Here is a 26419-nt window from a genome sequence, read left to right on the forward strand (position 1 = left end):
GCAATCAATGCTATTGACACAACAAAATACCTGAAATTACTGTTCTGACCAATTCATTGTGCGATCCACCGCTATATTAATTCTCTATAACCCTTTATTCCTAACTTGGTACTTTGTTATTTCCATAGACATACCAACAAAAGATTTAACCCTCCCTGCCACAGCCACTAAGACATCCATTACAGACCTTACTCCAGACATGGACTATGTAGTAACAATCATCTCATACGCTGGCTCAGAGGAAAGTTTGCCCACCTCAGGACAGCTCACAAGTGAGTCACTTACCATCACATCTGGTACATGTATTATCTTATGAAGACTACTGGTGAATGAAGTGAGTCACTTATCGATATCCAGGTTGCGTCCAAAAGGGCACCCTATTCCCTATTGGCCTTGGTCAAAAGTAGTACACTACATAGGGAATAGGGTGCCATTTGGGATACAGACCCAGCTTCTTATTTAGTCTAATGATGAATGATTCAGACTGTATAGAGAGAGGAATGACAATTCATAGGTCCTAACAGGCAACCCCACCTCCCAAGTCTAACAGTGATTAGAGTATGCTGTAATGTAATATGCACTGCTTCATGGGGAAGCCTCTTTGGCACCGGCCCTTACGTCTGATTCTACAGTCCTAAGCAGCCCAGCCAGGGTCTTTAGGGATTACTGAGAGAATTGCCGGAACTAATTGCATCAGTCCATTATAATTTGGGAGCCGGCTGCTTGCCTGCTCTTTGTGACCGCAAGTGGATTTGAGGTTATTAGAGACACCCACATTAAATACATACACAATGTTTATCTTATTGTATAAATTCGACAATATGTTTACTTAAAAAATGTTTCATGCTACTAGATGATTCATTCACTCCCATTAGGGAGTTGTGCTTATGGTTAAATACAGTAGTTTGTTTGACTCAAGTTTGACTTTATTTAATCTTGTGTTTCAGTCCAATCAAGTGGCACAGCGCAAGGAGGTCCCAGGAAACCACAGCTCACAGACTCCGTCAGTAAGTCCATTGCCTGCTTGGCTTTTTCTGACACTAAACAGTTAACATTTTCCAGTTTTTTCATAGGCTACAATCGTTTTTATTTATCTTACTGTGCCTGGGCTCTTTCCATTGATGTGTGGTCAACAGCCATTGGAGGGTGTTTCCACATTAAATACTATATAAATCTAGAAAAATATTGGTAACTAAGTTGGTAAGCTGCCTGTCATAGAGCCAGGCTGTCAGTCATGCCATGTGAGGGAGTTTGCACATGCTCAGTGTGGTGGTCAGGGGTGTGGCGCTAACAGCTGTTTCAGGGGGGCAGGGCCTCTAGTGCTGGTGCTGAAGAGTACTGTAGCCTGCCCGGTCCTGAGACAGCCAGGCTGAGAGAAGTGGAAACCATTACAGATACAGCTGTTTACAAGAGCAATGTGGCCTCCCTACAGATGATGCATGCTTACTGCTGCTTGGGAAAACCTCTCTCTGTGACTTTTTTCCTATCCAGAAAGACAGAGCTGGAAAATATCCTCCAGGGTAACCAAAGCTATTCACTCACTGTACCTTATGTAGTATTCCCAAAGGAGCACCCGTTGTGGCTCTGGTCAAAAGTAGTACACTACACAGGGAATAGACTATCCACTAGGATGGCTTCTATCTCAAAGTACCACCTTAGTTTGCAGAAGTTAAGTACATCAATCTGATTATTGTCGACTGCGCTTGATCTGTTGATGCCACTATCTCTAACACCATCCTCTGGTCTAGTGCAGGTGTTGTATGCCCTCCAGCCTGTCAGACAAAAGTCGGATGAATAGCCTGATGAATACGGTGACGGTTTTGACAATGGTATTCTGTCAAAAAAAGATGGCAATAACATAAACATTTTTCATTGCATTCATTCTTTATCACCTTAGTGTCATATCTGACATATATGAATTGATATTCCATAGTTCCTGTGTAGTATACAAGTGTTAAGAGGGTCATTTTTGTCGTACAATAACGATATGCATTTTGCAAAGGGGAAGAAATACTGGACTGCAGTTTCCCCCCGGAGGCTACTTTTACTGTTCGCTGGAACACCTTCCTACTATTGAGTTGTTACCCCTTTGACCACAGAACTGCCTCAATTCATCAGGGCAGGGACTACAAGGTGTCGAAAGCGTTCCACAGGGATGCTGGCCCATGTTGACTCCAATGCTTCCCACAGTTGGGTCAAATTGGCTGAATGTCCTTTGGGTTGTGGACCATTCTTGATACACACGGGAAACCGTTGAGTGTGAAAAACCCAGCAGTGTTGCAGTTCTTGACACATTCAAACTGGTGCACCTGGCACTTACTACCATTCCCAGTTCAAAGGCACTTATGTTTTTTGTCTTGCCCATTCAACCTCTGAATGGCACACATACACAATCCATGTCTCAATTGTCTCAAGGCTTCAAAATCCTTATTTAACCTGTCTCCTCCCCTTCATTTACACTGATTGAAGTGGATTTAACAAGTGACATCAATAAGGGATCATAGCTTTCACCTGGATTCACCTGGTCAGTCCATGTCGTGGAAAGATCAGGTGTTCTTAATGTTTTGTATACTCAGTGTATATTTGACCAATAGCACACTTTACTCTGTTTTCTTTGGTCAATGATATGGGAAAAAATATGTCTTCAGGTCAAATGGTTTACCTCTTCCATTTTTTTTCATTTTTTTTTCATTTTCCTTTCCCTCGCTCCTCTCCTCTACCACTCCTTCTCTCTCAGAGTGTTCTTACAGTGCCATCGCAGATCTGGTGTTCCTGGTTGATGGTTCATGGAATGTTGGAAGAGACCACTTTAAATACATCCGTAGCTTCATCTCTGCCATGGCGGGAGCCTTTGAGATTGGGGAGGACAAGACCAGGGTAGGTGTGGTCCAGTACCATACTGATACCAGGACAGAGTTTAACCTCAACCAGCACATGAAACGGGGCGAACTTCTCAGAGCCATCAACACACTGCCTTACATGGGTGGCAACACCATGACAGGTACCTAACCCGTCCCATGTACAATACCTGGTTACACTCTCTTATACAATACATAATCATATCATTACCTCTAGCATAATACTAACTCACAAAGCTGTATTCTTTTATGAATAACTCTTTGCAGTTGGTAGAGTGAATCAAATTAACAATGTAATAACTGAAAGGGGTGTCATGCTACTGTGTTACAGGTGAGGCCATGGACTATCTGCTGAAAAACACGTTCACTGAGGCAAATGGTGCCAGGAAAGGCTTTCCCAAGGTGGCCATGATTATCACAGATGGGAAGTCTCAAGACCCTGTGGAGGCGATCGCCAAGAAACTCAAGAACATGGGGGTGGAGATCTTCACGTTGGGTATGTGACTACAGGCTACCTTTCAATCATCTAACCCTGTTGATGTGTTACATTGAAGAAATAAGGCCAGAGGAGGTGTGGTATATGACCAATATACCAAGGCTAAGGGCTGTTCTTACGCACGACGCAACACGGAGTGCCTGGATACAGCCCTTAGCCGTGGTATATTGGCCATATACTACAAACCCCTGAGGTGCCTTATTGCTATTATAAACTGGTTACCAATGTAATTAGAGCAGTAAAAATAAATGTTTTGTCATACCGATGGTATATACGGTCTGATATACCACTGCTGTCAGCCAATCAGCATTCAGGGCTCCAACCACCCAGTTTATAAATACTAATAATCCTGTCTATGTGTATTCTATAGTCATGAGAGTAAGTTGAAGTATTCATATCACAAAGGAAAGGAAGAAAACGAAGAAACCTACCAGCTAGAATGGTATCAGATGGGCTTTGCACATTTTGCCCACGTTGTCATTCTTTCCAGCTAAAGTCATGACATGGTTATATGTTCCATAGTGAATCCAGCTGGTTCTTCTTAAATATGGAAAAGAAGGAGAGACCTGCTTCATTTCATATATTTATAGATCACTTGTTTTACTCAGCATTTCTAGCACTCGGACCTGAGAAACTATGAAACAATAATTCCTACATTCTGAATCATTTTCATGTGCCGTCATTGACTTCAAAGACGTGACTTTATTGGGGCTTTATAGGTGTTGACTCTTATCTATGAATGAGTAAACCTTCTGAAACGGGCAGGAGATCAGAATTACAATGGTGATATGGAACATTTTCCTCAGTTTTTATGAGGCCATATACATTTTACACCACTTTTTTGGTTCTTTGTCCAATTTAGGGATCAAAGGAGCAGATGATGAGGAGCTGAAACAAATGGCTTCGACCCCCTACAGGACCCACGTCTATAACGTCTTCAACTTTGACCTTATCAAGGATGTGCAGAAAGAGCTCATTACCAATGTGTGCTCGGGGGTGGACGATCAACTCAACTCACTCGTCAGCGGAGAGGAAGGTAAAATGCAGTTTTAAGACTTGAATGTTGGAAGTGGTTTTGGCATGGATAACTTAGAAATGCTTAGAGATGGATGATCAAACATTTCCAGGTGGGGAGAGGATGGTTATTTACTAACAAACTTCCGTCTTGATTCATTTTTGGGGGGTTGTTTATTTACAGTTATTGAACCAGCATCAAACCTCCAAGTTGTGGAGGTGGCCTCCAAGTCTATGAGGGTGACATGGGACGCTTCCTTTGGAGATGTGTCGGGTTACAAGATCCAGCTGATCCCCATGATGGCCGGCAGCAAGCGCCAGGAGCTGTACGTAAGCCCCAGCCAGACCTCAGCAACGGTTACGGGCCTGTCTCCAGACACAGAGTACCAGATCAGCCTGTTCGCCCTCAAGGGCCTCACACCCAGTGAGCCCATCATGGCCATGGAGAAGACTGAGCCAGTCAAGGTGTCCCTTGGTGAGTATACCCTACAACAATACATCCTTTGGTCTTTTAGTAAAGAATATGTTAGTCAATGGCATGACAAATGTTTTTGTGTCCTCTTCTAGAATGTTCTCTTGGAGTGGACGTGCAAGCCGACGTTGTCATTCTGGTCGACGGCTCATACAGTATCGGACTGTCCAACTTCGCTAAAGTCAGATCTTTCCTGGAGGTGCTGGTGAACTCCTTTGACATCGGACCAGACAAGGTTCAGATCAGCTTGGTTCAGTACAGCAGGGACGCTCACACTGAGTTCTACCTGAACACCCACCGCGATCTGAGCGCTGTGGTCAAGGCCGTCCGGACTTTTCCCTACCGTGGCGGCTCCACCAACACCGGCCGGGCCATGACCTACGTCAGGGAGAAGGTCTTCTTGGCCAACCGAGGATCACGGCCGAACGTGCCCCGCGTCACCATCCTCATCACAGACGGGAAGTCATCCGACTCTTTCAAGGACCCTGCCACCAAGCTAAAGAAAGCGGACGTGGAGATCTTTGCCGTGGGCGTGAAGGATGCTGTGAGATCTGAGCTGGAAGCCATTGCTAACGAGCCCGTGGAGACCCATGTGTACACCGTGGAAGACTTTGATGCTTTCCAGAGGATCTCCAAGGAGCTCACCCAGTCCATCTGCCTGAGGATTGAGCAGGAGCTCCTCAACATCAAGAAGAGAAGTGAGTAGTACCCTCTATATCAGCTTGATGGAGCCACTGTTGTTAGTCAGTAAACCCAGGCCAAGTGTACTCAAGTCAAGCTAATAGTGATGGGATAAAAAAATTATATAGTTACATATCGGGATACTATTTTTGACAATATATTGTATTGTATTGTTTTGACAATATCGCAATATTATTTTTGCGCTAGTTGGCTGTACCTGCACCAAATCTCCAGTATTTTTCCTTCATAGCTTGTTCTCCATCTTCTTTTTAAATAGGGAGCTAATTTGTTTTTAGCACTTATTTCCATGACTGATCAGAACTTGTTTTTTCATGCTCTCTCTTGTCACTCTGCAGCAGACATATGGTGAGCAATATGTTTGGAACATTGAATCGCAAAAAAAATCACAGTATTGGATCGCAATACATATAGAATCATGAGAATAGTGAAAATCGCAATACATATTGTATCGGCACCAAAGTATCATAGGCCATCATTGTAAATAAGAATTTGTTCTTAACTGACTTGCCTAGTTAAATAAAGGTTCAATAAATACAATTAAAAAGTAATTACAAAAATTGTGATAATATTGTATCGTGACGTCCCTGGCAATTCCCAGCCCTACAAGCTAATGGTTTACACAGTAAGTAAGTTAAATTCCTTAGCCAAAGAGAATATCTTGCAAACAATAAATATTGGGGACATTTGTGAATGCCATAGATTCTCACAGTAGATAATGGCCCAGCACCCAATCTTACCGAAGTCTAAGATGTTTATGGAAGTGCTTAGAGAAAGTACTTTTGCAATACTAAAGTAAGTGCTAGCATTCTTTGAATTACAGTAGGCAATGTATCTTGTTCCTTATGATTCATATGCCAAGCTATTTACACCAGAGTGGGATACACTGTATATAAACGGATCAATGTAAAGCTTGCACTTGGCACAGTATCACACAGCTCCATATGGCAGTAGGCAATGAGAAGTTTTCCAGTGTATAACTTACATCCAAAACATTGGTCAGTTTTCAGGTTTTTGATTTCTTAATTTTGAACAAATAACCATGTTTTGAAATACAATATACTTGGCTCATTTGATGAATTATGGCATTTGTTCAAATTTATTACAACTTTTTAGTCAATCAAATTTTGATCAACTGCTCCTTTTTGGACATTTTGGAGGGAATAACTCTTGAAAATAACTCCACTCTACCTTGGCCTTGATGGTCCTTGACCTGAGAAATAGAAGACACAATACTATGAGTATACAGCATATGCTTGCAATTACTTCTGTTGTGTCACAATACCCTTTTCCAAATTTGTCATCTTCTGTTTAGCAATGTGTTACACACAACCTCTTGCTCTCTCAGGGTTAGTAAGAGTACTCCCATGTGGAAATGTGATGCCAAATATTAGTCACTCTGCATTACATTGCCAAAAAGCATTCAGCTCTGCCAGTATATTGTGCAACTCACACAAGGTTTGATTACCTGTGATATAATCTTTATGTACTAATCTATTATGACAACATGGAGTACCATAAACATAGAAAACAATACAGGGATTTTCACTAATGCAATTTAGATCATGTTATTGTGTTTTTCAGGTTCCGTCTCAAATGGCACTCTATTATTCCCTATACAGGTCAATACTTTTGACCAGAGCCCTATGGGGTGCCAATAGGGACACAGGAATTAAGGTCCCATTTGGGATGCATCCTGAGTGGTGTCACCTAATGTTTAGTCTTCTTCTATCTCCTCAAGGCTTACTGCCACCGAGGTCGTTAACGTTCTCTGAGGTGGCCACCAGGAGCTTCAGAGCTACCTGGGAGACCGATGCCTTCAATGTCCTGTCCTACCTGATCCAGTTCAGACCGGCTGCTGACACCAACGGGGACTTTGTGTCCATGTCCGTTCCCGGGGACACGCTCACCGCTCTACTGCCTCACCTCACGCCTGTCACCCTCTACGAGGTCAACGTGTTCGCCCAGTATGCCCAAGGAGACAGCTTCCCTCTGAATGGATTCGAGACCACACTAGATGGTCAGTACCATCAGACCAACAGAGAAATAATTTGAAGCCAATGCTATAACTTCTGTTTTAATATTTGTATGACCTCTTACCCCAATATCTTTGTCATAGAACAAGGAACAGTGAGTAACCTGAGGGTGTCTGAGGAAACAACAGACAGTTTCCAGGTGTCGTGGGCGCCGGCACCAGGAGCGGTGGTACGGTACCGTCTGACCTATGTACCAGTAAGGGGCGACAGCGCGAGACTAGAGACGGTCACCGTCGGCCAAGAGACCACCATCGTGCTGCCGGAGCTCAACCCCTTAACGACGTACCGTGTGACGGTGGCTGCAGAGTACCAGTTAGGCACTGGCGAAGAGATGCAGATCGATGGCACCACCAAAGAAGGTGACTAAGCATCTGCTTATGTAACAGTCACACTGGGTTTACTTAAAGGGATAGTTTTTGGCAATGAGGCCCTTTATCTACTTCCTCAGAGTCAGATGAATTTGTGGATACCATTTTTATGTATCTGGGTTTAGTTTGAAGAAAGTTGCTAACTAGCATTAGCGTGATTGCTAACAAACATGACTGTCCGCTTGACAACTTCTTAGACAATTACGCTAGCTATTTAAGACATTTCAAGCTGAGGAGTGACGCTACGAATCAAACTAGGTTACACTTAGCATCAAGGGGTGTGAACATGCATGCCTATTGCTTCAAACCAGTGATAATTCTTTCTACTTTATGTTCTACTGAGCTAATATTCTACCAAATCTTATTGTGTCATTATATTTTGGCGGGGAGTCAATGGAAGACATCACAAAGGGTTAGTCTCTAAGGGGGGTATTTTTTGATACATACCAGAGGTCTGTGTGAGTGTGTGTGTTTGTGGTGAAATGTTGATCAGAAATGCAGGAGTTTACAGCGCCGGAGCCAAAGGAGCAAGGGAGGCTGACGGAAAAATAATCCAAAAATTACTCCTATTCACCACAGCAACCACATTCTTCTCAGTGATTATTAGCACTCAAAGCAGTTCCAGCTCCTTTAAATGAAGCAGCTGTTTGTTTAAAGGAGAGAACGTATCCCAGCCTGTGGCTCTTTCCCATCCAGCACCCAGCTGACTCCGAGATGGGTTTATGTTTTGTCCTCAATCTTCTTTTCAATGATGCCCTTGTTGTGCTATTCACCGTGTACCTTTTCCAAAAACCTTTATATTACTTGAAGACTTGTGGTCTTTCCAATCTGTCTAGTGTAATAACAGACACCTGAGTTAATTGGTCATATGTCAGAACCTACGCTGTGCCCAACAACTTCAACCTTGATTGACTCCTCATTGACAGCGTGGCTTTTCCCACCTCTTCTCTTTTAGGGCAGGGATCTCCACGGGACCTGCGGGTCTTCGACGAGACTATGTCCACCATGAAGCTGTCGTGGGCGGCGGCACCGGGCCGCGTCCTCCAGTACCGTATCAATTTCCATCCGTCGGCGGGTGGCGAGAGGAAGGAGGTGTCAGTGAAGGGAGAGAACACTAACGTCCTCCTGAAGAACCTGCAGCCTGGCACTGAGTACGACCTGGCCGTCAGCGCACGCTACTCCTCTGGCCTAGGAGACCCTCTGAAGGGGAAAGGAACCACACTGCAAGGTAAGCAGAACAGAGACTTCCCAAAATAGGTACATTGTTCTTGGACTATATTGGCTGGTTTCTGACTAAAACCATTTGTTATGGATTTTCTCCATTGACCATGATGCGCCAGAAGGATAGGCTTAATCTGGGTCTGGGGAACCAGTCCTAAGAGTCAACATGACAGTAGCTTTTAACTGTGCTATGACAAAACCTGGGTCTATACCTGAATCATTGAATGGCGCTTTGAGTAAAACATGGCATTCATTTCCAAAGTTATGAGTTGCTCTTCTGTCAGTTCTCAGAGAGATTCTTCAAAAAGATGTCTCTTTAGAAAGACAGCAATAATAAACAACCAGAGACCGAGAGAGAGCTGCCTCTTTACACAGCAATGAGAGAGAGAGACAGAGAGAGAGAGGAGAGAGAGCGATGAGTCAGCTATCTGGTACCCCTATAGCCTTTTTAGTAGCATTCAGCTCAGCGCCATCCCTCTGGAGGCTGGTAATCATGTTGTGTGATTGTGCTTTGTCTGGGGGTCAAGCTGTTTGCTCCGGAGTGCTGCCACAATAACACAGCTACTGCATCACCTGATGAAATCACCAGCTATAGGGTGAGAGGTCACCAAGCTGAACTGTGTTAGGGCCAGTGCTAGTCAGCTAGTCAAAGCTGCTTCCGTGGGGCTTTGATCACACAGGATTGGAAGGGGGGGGGGGTGGGGGCGGGTGGTATGAAGTCATTCTTCTCTCTCCTCTCGCCCTGTACCTTGTTTGTGAGGGCTTGCCTGTAATTTAATATTCTTGTCCACAATAATTGTGTCCTTCTGTTGCACGTCTGAGTGCAAGGAGTTGTGCAGACCTAGTTCTTTACTGTGGCCCACTTTCAATGGAATGGACTTTGAAGTGGCATCAGAGTTGACATGAAGCAGAGCCACTAGGCTCTATTAGACTGTTTTTGAAACAGTCACGCATAAAGTACAGGCAGGAACAAAAGAGGAGTCTTGTACTGTGAAAATCTCAGCCTTTCGCCCTTTTTCCACTGAATCCATCCCTTTTACATTCATAAAGAAAATGACAGGAGCTTGACTTTAGCCAGCATTCCTTCCCCAGGCTTTGGACAATGGTGCATATTTGACTGGTCCTTGACTTGGCGCTGCGATTGGGAATGGCTCCTGGTCCCAGAACGCATCTCAGCCTGTCACAGAGGCTAGGCTGATTGGGGAGGCCCGAGCCCCTGCCGGCCGGCTGACTTCTCCCCTGATGGACATAGAGTAGCAGAATCTCTGAGTTTGCTGACATAGCGTCCAGGACTCTCTCAGCTTTCACTCCACCTAGCCAACACACACTGAACACTTTGTGCTGGGCTCCGCTGGGAGGCTAGGGTTTCAACAACTAAGGAGAGACTACGGTCCTGTGGGGCTCAGTTGGTAGAGCATGGCACTTACAATACCAGGGTTGTGGGTTTAAGTCCTACGGGGGACCAGTATGAACGAAAATGTATGCACTCACTAATGTAAGTCGCTCTGGATAAGAGCATCTGCTAAATAATGTAAATGTAAAATGTATGTTTAACTTATTTGTCAGGCTCTTAAGGGGTCCTGGACCCACGGCCTGCATCCCAAATGGTACCTTATTCCCTATATAGTGTGCTACTTTTGACCATGGGCCAATGGGGCACTGGTCAAAAGTAGTGCACTATATTCAGTATGGTGTGACATGCCCTAGGCCTGCCTATGCTGCTGGCCGTTTCTGTGGAGCCTCCTGTATGGTGAGGAACTCACTCCAGCACAGCTCACCTCAAGCCCCTGTTGCAGAAACGATGACAGTCTAGATGACCTGGACTTCACGTTCCTTCTATTCTCACACCAAGGAAATCAATTGAGTGAGCATACTGTGCGTTTCCCTATAATTAAGTCTGTTGATGTGGCAGGAGGAGGACAGAATAATTGTGACAAAACAAATGAAAAGTGATGAGATGATGAATGTGAAAGACAGAGGAGGCATATGGAAAATGTTACCTGTGAAAAACCTTCAAAGCTGGTGTATTCTGGCCACCTCCATACTGAGCACTCACCATCCACTTCCATCAGGGAGGGGTGATGATGGGGAGCCAAGACTGTGCTAGGAATCAAAAATAACCAAAGAGAGGCATCATGGGAATTGAATCAACGACGATCATAAAGGTTACAGGCCAAGTCAAGAGGTGGTTTACGGTTACTGTGACTCAGGCTCTGAAGTTAGTAGTAGTTGTGTAACTGTCCTCCCTCAGGATATAGCCCCTGAGAATCCCCCCTCTCGTTGGGCTGAATGGTTCCTCCCTTGGCCCCTCTCCTACGGATGTGGGATCTGAATTTGATCACTCTGTTGCAGGAGAACTTTCCTGCAGTGCAGGAAATGTAAAACTTGTAGTGTATTTGAGGTTTAAAAATGCTTCTGAAGTTTGTAATTTCCATTTGTGAAACTTCAGACTTGATTTTCCCTTACGAAAAATGGATCAACTCCTACAAAAATGTCCATGAATTACTGTATAATCCACATAATAATTAAAATGTCCTGTTGCTGCAGGATTATTTTCCTGCTTTAGCAAACTGGCTCAAATTAAGATCCCACATTTGTATCTGGCATTTGTCAAAGTTAATAAAGGTTTCAAGCTGCTGTTGTCTGACCCTTAGGGATGTCATTATGATGTCATTAAGACAAACATGCAGTGGGCAGACTGCACGGCTTTTCAGCACCTACACTCTCCCTTCCAATGGACCAGGGTCTAAAGAACATGATCCTAACTTAAAAAATAAAGCTACAGTTTATTCTGACTGCGGTACAGAACTTTAGGCTCTTTTGGCTTAATAGTATTAGTGCTGGATGCGAACGCACGGTAGATTTTATCCCTAGGCTAGAGTTTTGTCTTGAGCGTAGAACATTGCAATGTGCTTGAAATTTCAAGGCTATTTGAAATGTAAAATGCATGAACAAAATCAATCCCGCCTGATGTTGTGAGGCAACAGGGAGGGGAAGATCATATAGACAGAACAATAGTGTGTATATTTTGTTATGTTTCAACAATTGATTAATTTGAGTGGTTTATGCAAGCAGCCATAAAATCACATAGTGGTTTATTCAGAAAATATTCCAAGCCAATGTAGTGTATATTCTTTGTAGAGAAATGAAAAGGTTAAGTGTAGTGTTTAAAAGAAAGGAAGAGAGAGTGTGAGAGAGAAATGGAGAGTGCTTGGGAGAGAAAGGGAGACAGCATGTATCGACCCCTAGAGGAGGGGGTGTTGAATTTACTGTGGTTTTGTACAGTTTTTCCTCATGATGGGCGATGGAAAAATGGGGTTGAGTGTGTTTCAGGTCGGGCTGCCGAGCGCTAGATTCCATGCGAGAGCTGTCTGTGGCCTGGGATTTAGAAAAAAACTCCAGACTCTCCCAGAAGTTGAAAAAATTAGCTTGTCCACAGATAAAAAATGGCCGTGGAGGGGTCCCAGCTAATAGAGGTTGCTGAGTCTCTGTGGTGGAGACGAAGAGCCTGCCCATGTGGACCGAGGCAGCACATGTGCAGTAAAATGAAGAAAATTAGAATTTATCCAGGACTGGAATGGGTTGCTTCAGAGGAATAATATGTTTGATAGATTATTTCTGGCGGGACAGTTGGAAAGACTTTTCCTGAACTCAGACACAGCTTACTTGTTGATCTATAAAATTTAACACATGCTTAAAGTTAATCTCGCTCTCCTTATGATTTTGAGTTAGAAAACAAAAAGTATTTCTTTCCCCCTGAAGTGTATGTTTATGTTTCAATATGAAAGAGGATACATGTTCACATGTTGATTTGATGGGGAACCAGACGTTTGCATTTATCGGTTAGCTTGTTTGGTTTCGGTGGTAAGACTGAACAACAGAAGGCATATGGATGTGAGTCAGAATCTGCCTCACGTACTTGTGGTGACATGATCAGATTGATCACGTCTTACCAGGAAATAGCCAACAGTAGTTGTGCTCCTAGAATTACTCTAGAGTCTGTCTCAGACCCAAACTACTAGAAACCAAACAGAGGGTTTGATGATTGCATGACATGTAATCTTCTGTCTTGGGAGAGTACTGACTGTGGTCCACTATAATCAGCAGTGGTACTGGCTATGGTCCACTATAATCAGTAGTTATACTGGCTGTGGTCCACTATAATCAGTAGTAATACTGGCTGTGGCCCTCTATAATCAGTAGTAATACTGGCTATGGTCCACTATAATCAGTAGTTATACTGACTGTGGTCCACTATAATCAGTAGTTATACTGGCTGTGGTCCACTATAATCAGTAGTTATACTGGCTGTGGTCCACTATAATCAGTAGTTATACTGGCTGTGGTCCACTATAATCAGTAGTAATACTGGCTGTGGTCCACTATAATCAGCAGTGATACCGGCTGTGGTCCACTATAATCAGTAGTAATACTGGCTGTGGTCCACTATAATCAGCAGTTATACTGACTGTGGTCCACTATAATCAGTAGTAATACTGGCTGTGGTCCACTATAATCAGTAGTTATACTGGCTGTGGTCCACTATAATCAGTAGTAATACTGGCTGTGGTCCACTATAATCAGTAGTTATACTGGCTGTGGTCCACTATAATCAGTAGTTATACTGGCTGTGGTCCACTATAATCAGCATTGATACTGGCTGTCGTCCACTATAATCAGTAGTTATACTGGCTGTGGTCCACTATAATCAGCAGTTATACTGGCTGTGGTCCACTATAATCAGTAGTTATACTGGCTGTGGTCCACTATAATCAGTAGTTATACTGGCTGTGGTCCACTATAATCAGTAGTTATACTGGCTGTGGTCCACTATAATCAGTAGTTATACTGGCTGTGGTCCACTATAATCAGCAGTTATACTGGCTGTGGTCCACTATAATCAGTAGTAATACTGGCTGTGGTCCACTATAATCAGTAGTTATACTGGCTGTGGTCCACTATAATCAGTAGTTATACTGGCTGTGGTCCACTATAATCAGTAGTTATACTGGCTGTGGTCCACTATAATCAGTAGTAATCCTGGCTGTGGTCCACTATAATCAGTAGTTATACTGGCTGTGGTCCACTATAATCAGTAGTAATACTGGCTGTGGTCCACTATAATCAGTAGTTATACTGGCTGTGGTCCACTATAATCAGTAGTGATACTGGCTGTGGTCCACTATAATCAGTAGTGATACTGGCTGTGGTCCACTATAATCAGTAGTTATACTGGCTGTGGTCCACTATAATCAGTAGTTATACTGGCTGTGGTCCACTATAATCAGTAGTGATACTGGCTGTGGTCCACTATAATCAGTAGTGATACTGGCTGTGGTCCACTATAATCAGTAGTGATACTGGCTGTGGTCCACTATAATCAGTAGTTATACTGACTGTGGTCCACTATAATCAGTAGTTATACTGGCTGTGGTCCACTATAATCAGTTGACTGTGCAGTGGACTAACCATTACAATATCAATATGTCCATTGGCACAAAGTGAAGTGTTGTAATGTCTAAAGGCTACTCTCTCAGTTTTCTTGTTTAGTTGGATCATATTTTCTGTTATTATCATAAACAGACAGACAGAGCTTAACTTGATATTGCAGACAAGGGAAGCCTGTTTGCCATAACATATAGATTTGTTTAACAAAACAAGACCAAATGTAATTTTCCCTGCATATGTTACGGCAATAAGACACATGGATCTTGTGCTGCACAGAGCCAGCATACTATAGGGATTATCGAGATGACAGATTCAGTAGAGGGTTTGTGAACAACGGTGACGATCTCCATTGTATCTGTTACATGGATGCAAAGAAGTTTTACTGTGAATGTTTATTTTTCTTTTTCTTTTACTGCACAGAACTTAACCACTCATTTTGTTTACAACCCCCTCTTCATGCATTGTTTTACCTCTGTTCAATTTATGACCAACAAGGTTGAGGGTGTGTCCATTAGTCGTGTTCATTTTGTGTCGCAAACATACGACGAATAAAAATAAACATTCACAGTAAAACTTCTTTGCATCCATGTAACAGATACAATGGAGATCGTCACCGTTGTTCACAAACCCTCTACTGAATCTGTCATCTCTATAATCCCTATAGTATGCTGGCTCTGTGCAGCACAAGATCCATGTGTCTTATTGCCGTAACATATGCAGGGAAAATTACATTTGGTCTTGTTTTGTTGAACAAATCTATATGTTATGGCAAACAGGCTTCCTTTGTCTGCATTATCAAGTTTTACATTTTTAATGTCACGTGCACAAGGAATGCCTTTCTTGCAAGCTCCAAACCCAACAATGGCGTTAGGAAAAGTGGTGAGATCACACAACATGACCGTTCTCTCCCATAGACCCATAGCTCCTGTCAGTGCCCTCCCTCCCTCCCTCCCTCCAGTATGTGAAGCAGATGTGTACTGTGGTGGAGCTTTAGTTTATTGGGAGTCTCCTATACGTCAGCCGGGCTCATATGTCAGGGTGAGAGGCAGGTTTGTAGTCCTAGTTTATCCCTCTGAAATGAAGGACATCAGGGTTCTAAAGGGATCCATTAACGCAGGTAGGGTAGCAAAATTCCGGGAACTTTCAATAAATTCCCTGGTTCTCCAGAAATCCTGCTCTGGATTTCCTGCTTCTTCCCTCCTCATTCCAGGAATCCTCCAACTGGGATTTCGGGAAAATCAGGGAATTTATTGAAAGTTCCCGGAATTTTGCAACCCTACCTGCAGGTACCTGACTCCATCTGTGAACCTAATGAATGAGTTGCACCACAGATTACTGTGTGGTCTGTCTCTCTGGGTAGATTACTGTGTGGTCTCTCTGGGTAGATTACTGTGTGGTCTCTCTGGGTAGATTACTGTGTGATCTCTCTGTCTGGGTAGATTACTGTGTGGTCTGTCTGTCTGGGTAGATTACTGTGTGGTCTGTCTGTCTGGGTAGATTACTGTGTGGTCTCTCTGGGTAGATTACTGTGTGGTCTCTCTGGGTAGATTACTGTGTGGTCTCTCTGGGTAGATTACTGTGTGGTCTCTCTGGGTAGATGACTGTGTGGTCTCTCTGGGTAGATGACTGTGTGGTCTCTCTGGGTAGATTACTGTGTGGTCTCTCTGGGTAGATTACTGTGTGGTCTCTCTGGGTAGATGACTGTGTGGTCTCTCTGGGTAGATTACTGTGTGGTCTCTCTGGGTAGATTACTGTGTGATCTCTCTGTCTGGGTAGATTACTGTGTGGTCTGTCTCTCTGGGTAGATTACTGTGTGATCTCTCTGTCTGGGTAGATTACTGTGTGGTCTCTATCTGGGTAGTTGTGTGTATCTGTGCTGCTCTCCAGTCTTTTTAACTATGACTAACTGTTCAACTATTTGTTTATTTGGATCCCCATTAGCTTTTGCCGAAGCAGCAGCTATTCATCTTGGGGTCTGCAAAAAACACAAAACATGACAAGTAACAAAACACTGATACACTGATAGACAAGAAACGTGACACAAATTTCGAATACAACGATATACAAACAATGCCCCAAAAAAATTATACAAACTATGCTGTCCTCCGGACGCAGTTTCAATAGTTTCCATTTTGAATAATCCAATCAGTCCAGACGCTGTCAGACAAACGTCTTCTGAGCTTCAGCAGGGGTGTGGGGATCTGTCAGAAGCACTGATATGTGCATATGTTGTTTGCCGAATTGCATACGATTTTTGGTTCTAAGCACCCTTTTTACTTGTTTACACAAGAGGATTTAGTGTTGAGCGCGTTCTTTTCCTTTACTGAGCAGTGTCGATCCAGATAGTGTGTTGGCGCGTTGATTGATTATCAGCAACCAATCACTGTATCCTGTATCCTGTATCCTCTCCCAAATCCTTACCCAGAAATCTAATCTGTTTTCCTCCATGTTTGTTTCAGAACTGGGCTCCCCCAAGGACCTTGTCACCAGCGACGTGACGGACACCAGCTTCGCTGCGTCTTGGACGGCTGCCCTTGGGAACGTGAAGATGTACAAGATCCGCTGGAAGTCCATGTACAGTGACGAGTCAGGGGAGAAGATGGTCCCTGGAGACATCACCAACACCGTGCTGGAGGGCCTTACCCCTGAGACCCTCTACCAGGTGTCTGTCCTGGCCTCCTATGGCAGAGGAGACGGAAGCCCGCTGACTGGACAGGAGACCACTGATGGTACTACTGTTTATTACACATCATCCTCTGTTCGTAATGTAATCCACAGGATTACTCTAAATGACAAGCGTAATCTGATTACTTCCTCGGTTAGCCAGCATCTGCCTCGTCAGTTTATGGTGAAGACCGATTAGTTCCCTCTCCAACTCTGCCCGCCCAACCCCTCAGAATCCTTGGGAAAGTGCTGGCTCAACTTCCTGCTTCCTTTCTTCTTGATCTGTGCCACTGACTTAGTCTGGCAGGGAAACCTCTGTGTTAGATTTCAGAGATGGACACAATGGGTGTGTCCTAAATGGAACCCTATTCCCCATTAAATGCACTACTTTTGACTAAGACCCACATGTTTCTGGTCAAAAGTAGTGCATTGAGTAGGGAATAGGGTGTTATTTGGGATGCAGACAATGTCTCATCACTGCTAGGGATGAACAAAATCACTGAAGTGGTGTTAGTTGCTGAGGTTTGGAGGTGTACTTGAATGGTTTTGTAGATCTGTAGAACAGTTTGAAACTCTCTTTGGGCCATCACATCAATTTTCATGCAATGGCACTATGGCATACCAGTGCCAAGATGATAAGGAAAAAACATCTAAAAAATGAAAAAATCCCATCCAAGTGCTCATCATCGTCACTCTCTGAAACCCTTTTATCTTGGTGCCAGGTATTATGGAAAAAGGCCATTTCTAAGACTCCCTTTTAAGCTGTGGTCGACAGTGGAAAACCTAGGGTTGTGACAGTTATGATGCATTATGTGTTCTAAAATCTCAGATAACGTCACTTTTGTGGAGGGGATTTAAAAAAAAATATGCATATGTGCAGCGCATGGCGTAATATGTCCTGTATGCTGCCTGTTAGGGTGCGTGGGAGCAGAATTTAAGACAGGCTCAAATCGACCACACATTCTCCTATTCTACTCATGCACACATGGGAAATCATATTGATGGAAATTTCCTCAAACTCTTGAGGAACCAGTGTGATGGTTTGAATAGACATGTAGATATGGAAAGCCATTTCGTTTATTGACTCTGGCAGGCCAAGTCAAGCACATTTTGAACAGAAAACATTCTTGAGACATTCTCAGGAGACCTCGCCTCTTTCAAATCCGTGCTTACCTCGTTACGTTCGCACAGCGGAACCAATGGATCTCCGGTAACAGTGTCACAGGTCCATTCAGGTCAAGCAACACATTGAGAAGTTGGAGGCCAATATCAGTCCTCAGTGAGAGTCTAGTCTAGTGGTCTGACATTCTTTCCTGGGATCATTAAGTGTTTGGAAGGATTGACTTTGGTTTGACTAGTCTTGCTTGCAGAAATGGTGGAACAAACAGACCTTTTGACATGATAGTACATGGAGTTCTATTCAGAATGGGAAAAGGGAAAGTTAAGATGACCAGATTTGGGGATAAGAGCCTAACTCTCTTTCAGATCGTTGTTCTCAGCATCTTCGCTACATATCGAAGGGTAGATGTTTATGAAATATTGCCCTCCTCTCTGTCCTTAGTGTCTGCTGCTGCTGAGGCGCTTACTGTGTCCGACGAGACTGAGCGAAGCATGAAGGTAACGTGGATGGCCGCGCCGGGTAAAGTCATCAACTACCGAGTGACCTACACGCCCACCGCTGGGGGCAAAGAGATGGTCGCTAGGGTTCCCGGCACTTCCACCTCCACCGTGCTGAAGCGCCTGACGCCCATGACCACCTATGGCATCAAGGTGCACCCCATTTACAAGCGGGGAGAAGGAAAAGCAAGGCAAGGAGTAGGAACGACACGTACGTTGGTGCATAATTCAACCCCATGATATGAGAGACAGTAGGACACACTATGGGAGTATTGTAGGTGGAGCAGCTGTCTTTTCACTAACACAACCTCAGACTCTTGGTTAATACAGAGAGATTACCACTAACACATGGCATACCATTGGGTTCTAAGACACTGGAATTCCCTATATAGTGCACTACTTTTGACCAGACCCCTATGGGCCCTGGTAAATAGTAGTGTACTATAAAGGAAATAAGGTGCAATTTTGGACACAAGCTAGGACTTAAGACTTGTATTATGGACTAATGAGAAACTGACTGGAATGTGTGTTGGCTGATCTCAATGAAAAAAGACTAGCGTTGCCAAAGTTGAAGTTATTACGTTATTACTTTTCTCCCATGAATTTGAACTGATATGGTTTCTCTATTTGTCTGTCCTCTTGTAGTGTCACCTTACAAAGCTCCCAGAAACCTACAAACCTCAGAGCCCGGCAAGAACAGTTTCAGAGTCTCCTGGGACCCAGCTCCAGGAGATGTTCGTGGCTACAAGGTCACCTTCCACCCCAGTGGCGATGATATCGACCTGGGAGAGCTGCTGGTTGGGCCCTATGACAACACTGTGGTGCTTGAGGAGCTCAGGTGAGACACAGGAAGTTCTATCTTCAGACAGAAAGTTGTCGGTGTTGTGACATTGATCTGACATTCTTAGACGGTTACATAGGACATTGTGAGGATAAAAGTAACTTTAAATCTCATCTCTCCATCTCATCAGGGCCGGAACAAAGTACTCTGTGACTGTGTTTGGAATGTTTGATGGAGGCCACTCTGCAGCACTGGCTGGAGAGGAGAAGACTACCCTCTCCGACGCCCCCGACGTGCCATTGGAATCTTGGAACGGTAAAACCTTCTAATACCTTAACATAACCGACTATAATACACATATGTACAGACTTAGGTTGCGTCTCAAATGACACCCTACTCCCCACATAGTGCACTACTTTTGACCAGAGCAGAGGACGATATAGGGATTAGGGAATAGGGGGCCATATGGGATGCAGCCATAGAACAGCCACAGAACAGCCACTCCGATAGACACACGGACCAAACCACAGACACACAGCATCCCAGCCACAGCCCATCTCTTCGCCCACCCCCATTAGAGCAGAGGAGTGGTCTTCCCACTGTGAGAGACATGGTACTAATTATCCCACTAGTGAATTATGTGTTTGTCTAAACTAATCAACATCACAACCATTAGAATAACACACCACATTATACAGCCATTGATTATAATGAGTCCTAATCATTTATAGCTGTTTGGCTTTAATGGGCTTTTCTGCCTCATATCATGTTAAGACTGTGATGGGGTGTATTGATAAGTGGGACATTGATATTTTCATGATTAACTACGGGTGTTTTGACCTCCTTTTTCTTGCTCCAGTGCCAGTGAAGGATTAGTCAGGTTACACCCCCCCACCCACAAACGTTCAGCATGCCAAACATATTACGTTGCTGATATTTCTCATCACCGTGCCCATTTGGCCCAGCAGCCATATTGTTTCATCCCTAATACTTCTTGACATGCAAAAGTTAATATTTCCCATTTTTACATCGCATAAAAAGTTAGCATAATGGAAAAAAGTTTCTCTGCTTGCAATTAGAGATGTTTTACAACCAGGAGATTACGCAGTGCCAACCGGGCTGCCGTGGAACAGAACTGCATGCGGCTAGGAAAATGTTCTGTTTCTCATATAAGACCCCAGAGAGAAAGCTGGTGACCCTGGGCAGAAATTAGTCTCAGTAACGTGGGAGCAGACACACTGACACACAGTAACACACTGCCCACCGCACCAATCTGAGCAGAGCTAGAGATGTTCCAGTCCACCATGCACCCAGACCTGACCTTGGACACACACACACACACACACACACACACACACACACACACACACACACACACACACACACACACACACACACACACACACACACACACACACACACATGGGCGTTCACCGCTGACACTAAAACTACTGCAGTAGTTTGGCCCTAGAGTTTAATAATGACCAAGCTAGTGTGGTTATAGGGTGGAATTTGTTTTTTCTTCTCCCTGGCTCAGAGGGTGGTATAGCCCTCGGGGTACTGTATATATGTATCCATAGTGACTGCATGTGGTAGAGCCAATTAGAACTAGGATGACACCAGTGGTGGAAAAAGTATCCAATTGTCATACTTGAGTAAAAGTAAAGATACATTAATAGAAAATTACTCAAGTAAAAGTGAAAGTCACCCAGTAGAATACTACTTGAGTAAAAGCATTTGGTTTTAAATATACTTTATTATCAAAAGTAAATGTAATTGCTAATAAGTGTATTCCTTATATTAAGCAAACCAGGCCGAACAATTGTTTTAATTTTTTTATATTTGCTGATAGATGGGGGCACACTCCAACGCTCAAACGAAGCGTTTGTGTTTAGTGAGTCTGCCAGATCAGAGGCAGTAGGGATGTCCAGGGATGTTCTCTTGATAAGTGTGTGAATTGGAACATTTTTCTGTCCTGCTAAGCATTGAAAATGTAACGTGTACTTTTGGGTGTCAGGGAAAATGTATGGAGTAAAAAGTACATGATTTTCTTTAGGAATGTAGTGAAGTAAAAGTAAAAGTTGTAGAACATATAAATAGTGAAGTACATATACCCCCAAAAAACTACTTAAATAGTACTTTAAAGTATTTTTACTTAAGTTCTTTACACAACTGGATGACACTATAAACAGACTACAGAATGAATCACTCCTTTAAATGAACACATACTAGCCAGTCAACGTAGATAGATTCATCTATAGATAGATTCATCTATTTATGTATTTGCTTAATGTGACACTGTATCCTGTGATGCATTCTAAACAACAAAGTCAGTGTCATGTGTTTTTTATCAGATGCCTCTCAGACAGTGTACACGGTCTCAGTTGATGACATGTGGTTTTGTTGATGAATGTCTCTGAGACTTACACTACCGGTCAAAAGTTTTAGAACACCTTCTCATTCAAGGGTTTTTCTTTATTTTTATTATTTTCTACATTGTAAAATAATAGTGAAGACATCAACATTAAGAAATAGCACAGAAATAGCACATCATGTAGTAACCAGAAAAATTCTAAACGTGGATTTTATATTTGAGATTCTTCAAATAGCCACCCTTTGCCTTGATGACAGCTTTGCACACTCTAGGCATTCTCTCAACCAGCTTCACCTGGAATAATTTTCCAACAGTCTTGAAGGAGTTCAGACATATGCTGAGCACTTGTTGGCTGCTTTTCCTTCACTCTGCAGTCCGACTCATCCCAAACCATCTCAATTAAGTTGAGGTCGGGGGATTGTGGAAGCCAGGTCATCTGATTCATCACTCCATCTCTCTCCTTCTTAGTAAAATAGCCCTTACACAGCCTGGAGGTGTGTTGGGTCATAGTCCCACTTAGCCCAAACCAGATGGGATGGCGTATCGCTGCAGAATGCTGTGGTAGCCATGCTGGTTAAGTGTGCCTTGAATTCTAAATAAATCACAGACGGTGTCACCAGTAAGGAACCCCCACACCATAACACCTCCTCCTCCATGCTTTACGGTGGGAAATACACATGCAGAGATCATCCGTTCACCCACACCGCGTCTCACAAAGAGGCGGCGGTTGGAACCAAAAATCTCTAATTTGGCCTCCAGACCAAAGGACAAACTTCCACCGGTCTATGTCCATTCAATCAAATGTATTTATAAAGCCCTTTTTACATCAACCGATGTCACAAAGTGCTATACAGAAACGCAGCCTAAAACCCCAAACAGCAAGCAATGCAAATGTAGAAGCACGGTGGCTAGGAAAAACTCCCTATAAAGGCAGGAACCTAGGAAGAAACCTAGAGAGGAACCAGGCTCTGAGGGGTGGCCAGTCCTCTTGTGGATTATAACAGAACATGGCCAAGATGTTCAAATGTTCAAAGATGACCAGCAGGGTCAAATAATAATAATCACAGTGGTTGTAGAGGGTGCAGCAGGTCAGCACCTCAGGAGTAAATGTCAGTTGGCTTTTCATAGCCGAGCATTCAGAGTTAGAGACAGCAGGTGCGGTAGAGAGAGAGAGTCGAAAACAGCAGGTCCGGGACAAGGTAGCACGTCCGGAGAACATAGCCGCAGGTCAAACAGTTGAAACTGGAGCAGCAACACGACCAGGTGGACTGGGGACAGCAAGGAGTCATCAGGCCAGGTAATCCTGAGGCATGGTCCTAGGGCTCAGGTCCTCCGAGAGAAGAGAAAGAGAGAGACAGAGAGAGAATTAAAGGGAGCATACATACATAAATTCGCACAGGACACCGGATAAGACAGGAGAAATACTCCGTATATCACAGACTGACCCTAGCCCCCCTACACATAAACTATTGCAGCATAATTACTGGAGGCTGAGACAGGAGGGGTCAGGAGACACTGTGGCCCATCTGACTTTACCCCGGACAGGTCCAACCAGGCCCATTGCTTGTGTTTCTTGGCCCAAGCAAGTCTCTTCTTCTTATTGGTGTGTCTGTTACTCTGTGAAGCATTTATTTGGGCTGCAATTTCTGACGCTGGTAACTCTAATTAACTTTTCCTCTGCAGCAGAGGTAACTCTGGCGGTCCTCATGTGAGCTAGTTTCATCATTGCGCTTGATGGTTTTTGCGACTTAACTTGAAGAAACGTTCAAAGTTCTTGAAATGTTCCGTATTGACTGACCTTCATGTCTTCAAGTAATGATGGACTGTTGTTTCTCTTTGCTTATTTGAGCTGTTCTTGACATAATATGGACTTGGTATTTTACCAAATAGGGCTATCTTCTATATACCCCCCTACCTTGTCACAACACAACTGATTGTCTCAAACACATTAAGAAGAAAATAAATTCCTCAAATTAACTTTTAACAAGGCAGTCCTGTTAATTGAAATGCATTCCAGGTGACTACCTCATGAAGCTGGTTGAGAGAATGCCAAGAGTGTGCAAAGCTGTCATCAAGGCAAAGGGTTTCTATTTGACGTATCTCAAATATAACATATATTTAGATTTGTTTAACACTTTTTTGGTTACTACATGATTACATATGTGTTATTTCATAGTTTTGATGTCTTCACTATTATTCTACATGTAGAAAATAGTAGAAATAAAGAAAAACCCTTGAATGAGTAGGTGTTCTGAAACTTTTGACCAGTAGTGTACATTAAGCTTTAGGAAAAGCGCTTGTTTACCAGTGTTATAACTCAAACAAACTGGTCCATTATATAATCAGATATGCATTTTACAAGGGGCGATCCCCCACACGTCGTTAAGCATCTGTTTCTCCATGTTTCAATAAAGAAAAGTGGGTAAATAATTGTTTTCTCTTCTAACCTTTTTTCAATTTCGCAGACACCGTGGCAGATTGCATAGCTCGGTGTCCAATCGACTCGGTGCATCTGGGTCTTTTTGCTCGGCTGCAGGACGAGCAAGCAGCAACCCCTTTCACCCCCACAGGTGTCTGGTGTAGCAAATAGCGAGCACAGCAGGAATTTGCAGTAACTCTGGGAGAGAGGAGTCTGTCGTATATCATCTGTCAGCAGGGTCGGTCTAGTTGTTCAGGGCAGGGGACAAACCCAATGACTGCCCCACATACAGTACATCAAGAAGGCTGCAGGCCATAAAAAGGCCTTGAGGATTTACAACAGGATTGACACAGAAGAAGAAAAATACCAGAAGAAGACAACAAATAACAAGACCCAAGGGGAAAACCAGAGTTCATCCCCTCTTAGAGAAGAGAAAAATACTGCTGCAAAACGAGTTGTAGCAGAACATGTTTATTGTAAATAAAAACCTTCAATGTTAGTGTGTTATTGGGATTTTGGTGATGTCTTTCTGCTTGTTGTTCATCTCTGTGTTTGGTGTGCATATTTTGTTTGTGCATGTCTGTCTGAAAGTGTTTATATTATTCTGTTGTTCTTTGGCACGCTTCTCGCCCTTTCTGACACACATCCTCTCATTTATCACACTACATGAACTGTACACATCCGAGGAATGTCCATGGTATCAGGCCTCCCTCTCACAGCCCTCTCCTCCACTCCTTACAGAGGCCAAGTGTAAGAGCCAGGCCAAGGCTGACATCATCCTGCTGGTCGATGGCTCATGGAGTATTGGCCGTCTCAACTTCAAAACCATCCGAGCCTTCATCGCTCGCATTGTTGGTGTATTTGACATCAGCCCTGAGAGAGTCATGATCGGTAATCTATCTTTTGATCAAATCCCGTTGGTGATATGTATGATGGCATAGGTTCATCACCCAGCGCATTCTCTTTAAGTTTGGTCTGTACTTGGTACTGGAAATGGAAATGCATGTTGGATTCTGATCAATCACGCTGGCGTCATACTGTGGTTCTGTTTGTTCTCTCCAGGTATGGTTCAGTACAGTGGAGACCCCAAGACTGAGTGGCATCTGAATGCCCACCCAACCCGTGACGGGCTGCTCAAAGCTGTGGCTGACCTGCCCTACAAAGGGGGAAACACCATGACAGGTGACATATCATGAAATAAAGGGCCAACTGCAAACTGTCATCTTTTTAACTTAAAGATGCACTCTCAAACTTTTGTCTAATTTCAGCCAGTAGTACTACGTCATCCATTGCGTATGATATGTTACGTCCTTTTTGTTTTTGCGATTCGTATGATATGTTACGAATCCAATTCGTACTATGTTTTGTGGATTTGTTGTGCTTAAGATCCTGGAGTGTATCTTTAACTGAAGTCAACTTAACGTAACATGAAACATTCTCTCTAATATCTCTGTAGGTATGGCCTTGAAGTACATCCTCCAGAACAACTTCAAGCCCAACGTGGGACTGCGTAAAGACTCACGCAAGATCGGTGTGCTCATCACTGACGGCAAGTCGCAGGATGAGATTATCACCAGCTCCCAGGTGCTGAGGGACAAAAACATCGAGCTCTACGCCATCGGTGAGTGACCCTCCTAGTGTATAACCGAACAACATTGCATGTTTCAGTTAACCATCAAAGTTTGTGACCATGTCAAACAAGGCAACAGTAAACATGTCATCCGCCAAGAATGATGCAGCACCCCCTTTCGGCCAATCATTGTAATTTTGCAAGAAGCATATTTCACCCATGTGTAATTAAAATCGGGCCAGTGGTGTCTGAGATATTGTGTGTGAGTAATGTACGTACAGTTGATTACAGTTGTCTCCCTTGGGCCAATCAGTGTAATTTTGTAAATTCAGGATCTCTATGGTAAGATGCATCATTCATCATTCACCCATTCACCGAAGCA

General features: G+C 43.6%; 1 protein-coding gene across 9 annotated transcripts in view; it reads left to right on the plus strand.

The window, feature by feature from the left end:
• The window catches only part of LOC115174952 (collagen alpha-1(XII) chain), an 89927-nt gene that overhangs the window by 5931 nt on the left and 57577 nt on the right, over nucleotides 1–26419 (plus strand). For 8 of the 9 annotated variants that reach the window (XM_029734022.1, XM_029734024.1, XM_029734016.1 and 5 more), the window contains exons 4-20: nucleotides 129–272; nucleotides 948–1007; nucleotides 2738–3001; nucleotides 3190–3354; nucleotides 4217–4390; nucleotides 4553–4843; nucleotides 4936–5538; nucleotides 7281–7559; nucleotides 7659–7934; nucleotides 8899–9171; nucleotides 17072–17341; nucleotides 18838–19104; nucleotides 19539–19731; nucleotides 19865–19989; nucleotides 25209–25358; nucleotides 25530–25649; nucleotides 25924–26088. In XM_029734022.1, coding sequence (XP_029589882.1) covers nucleotides 129–272; nucleotides 948–1007; nucleotides 2738–3001; nucleotides 3190–3354; nucleotides 4217–4390; nucleotides 4553–4843; nucleotides 4936–5538; nucleotides 7281–7559; nucleotides 7659–7934; nucleotides 8899–9171; nucleotides 17072–17341; nucleotides 18838–19104; nucleotides 19539–19731; nucleotides 19865–19989; nucleotides 25209–25358; nucleotides 25530–25649; nucleotides 25924–26088 — 3819 coding nt within the window. The remainder of the gene's footprint in view (nucleotides 1–128; nucleotides 273–947; nucleotides 1008–2737; nucleotides 3002–3189; nucleotides 3355–4216; nucleotides 4391–4552; nucleotides 4844–4935; nucleotides 5539–7280; nucleotides 7560–7658; nucleotides 7935–8898; nucleotides 9172–17071; nucleotides 17342–18837; nucleotides 19105–19538; nucleotides 19732–19864; nucleotides 19990–25208; nucleotides 25359–25529; nucleotides 25650–25923; nucleotides 26089–26419) is intronic. The other variant, XM_029734025.1, reaches the window with a different exon arrangement.

The sequence above is a fragment of the Salmo trutta genome, chromosome 35, assembly GCF_901001165.1.
Source record: "Salmo trutta chromosome 35, fSalTru1.1, whole genome shotgun sequence".
NCBI lineage: Eukaryota > Metazoa > Chordata > Actinopteri > Salmoniformes > Salmonidae > Salmo > Salmo trutta.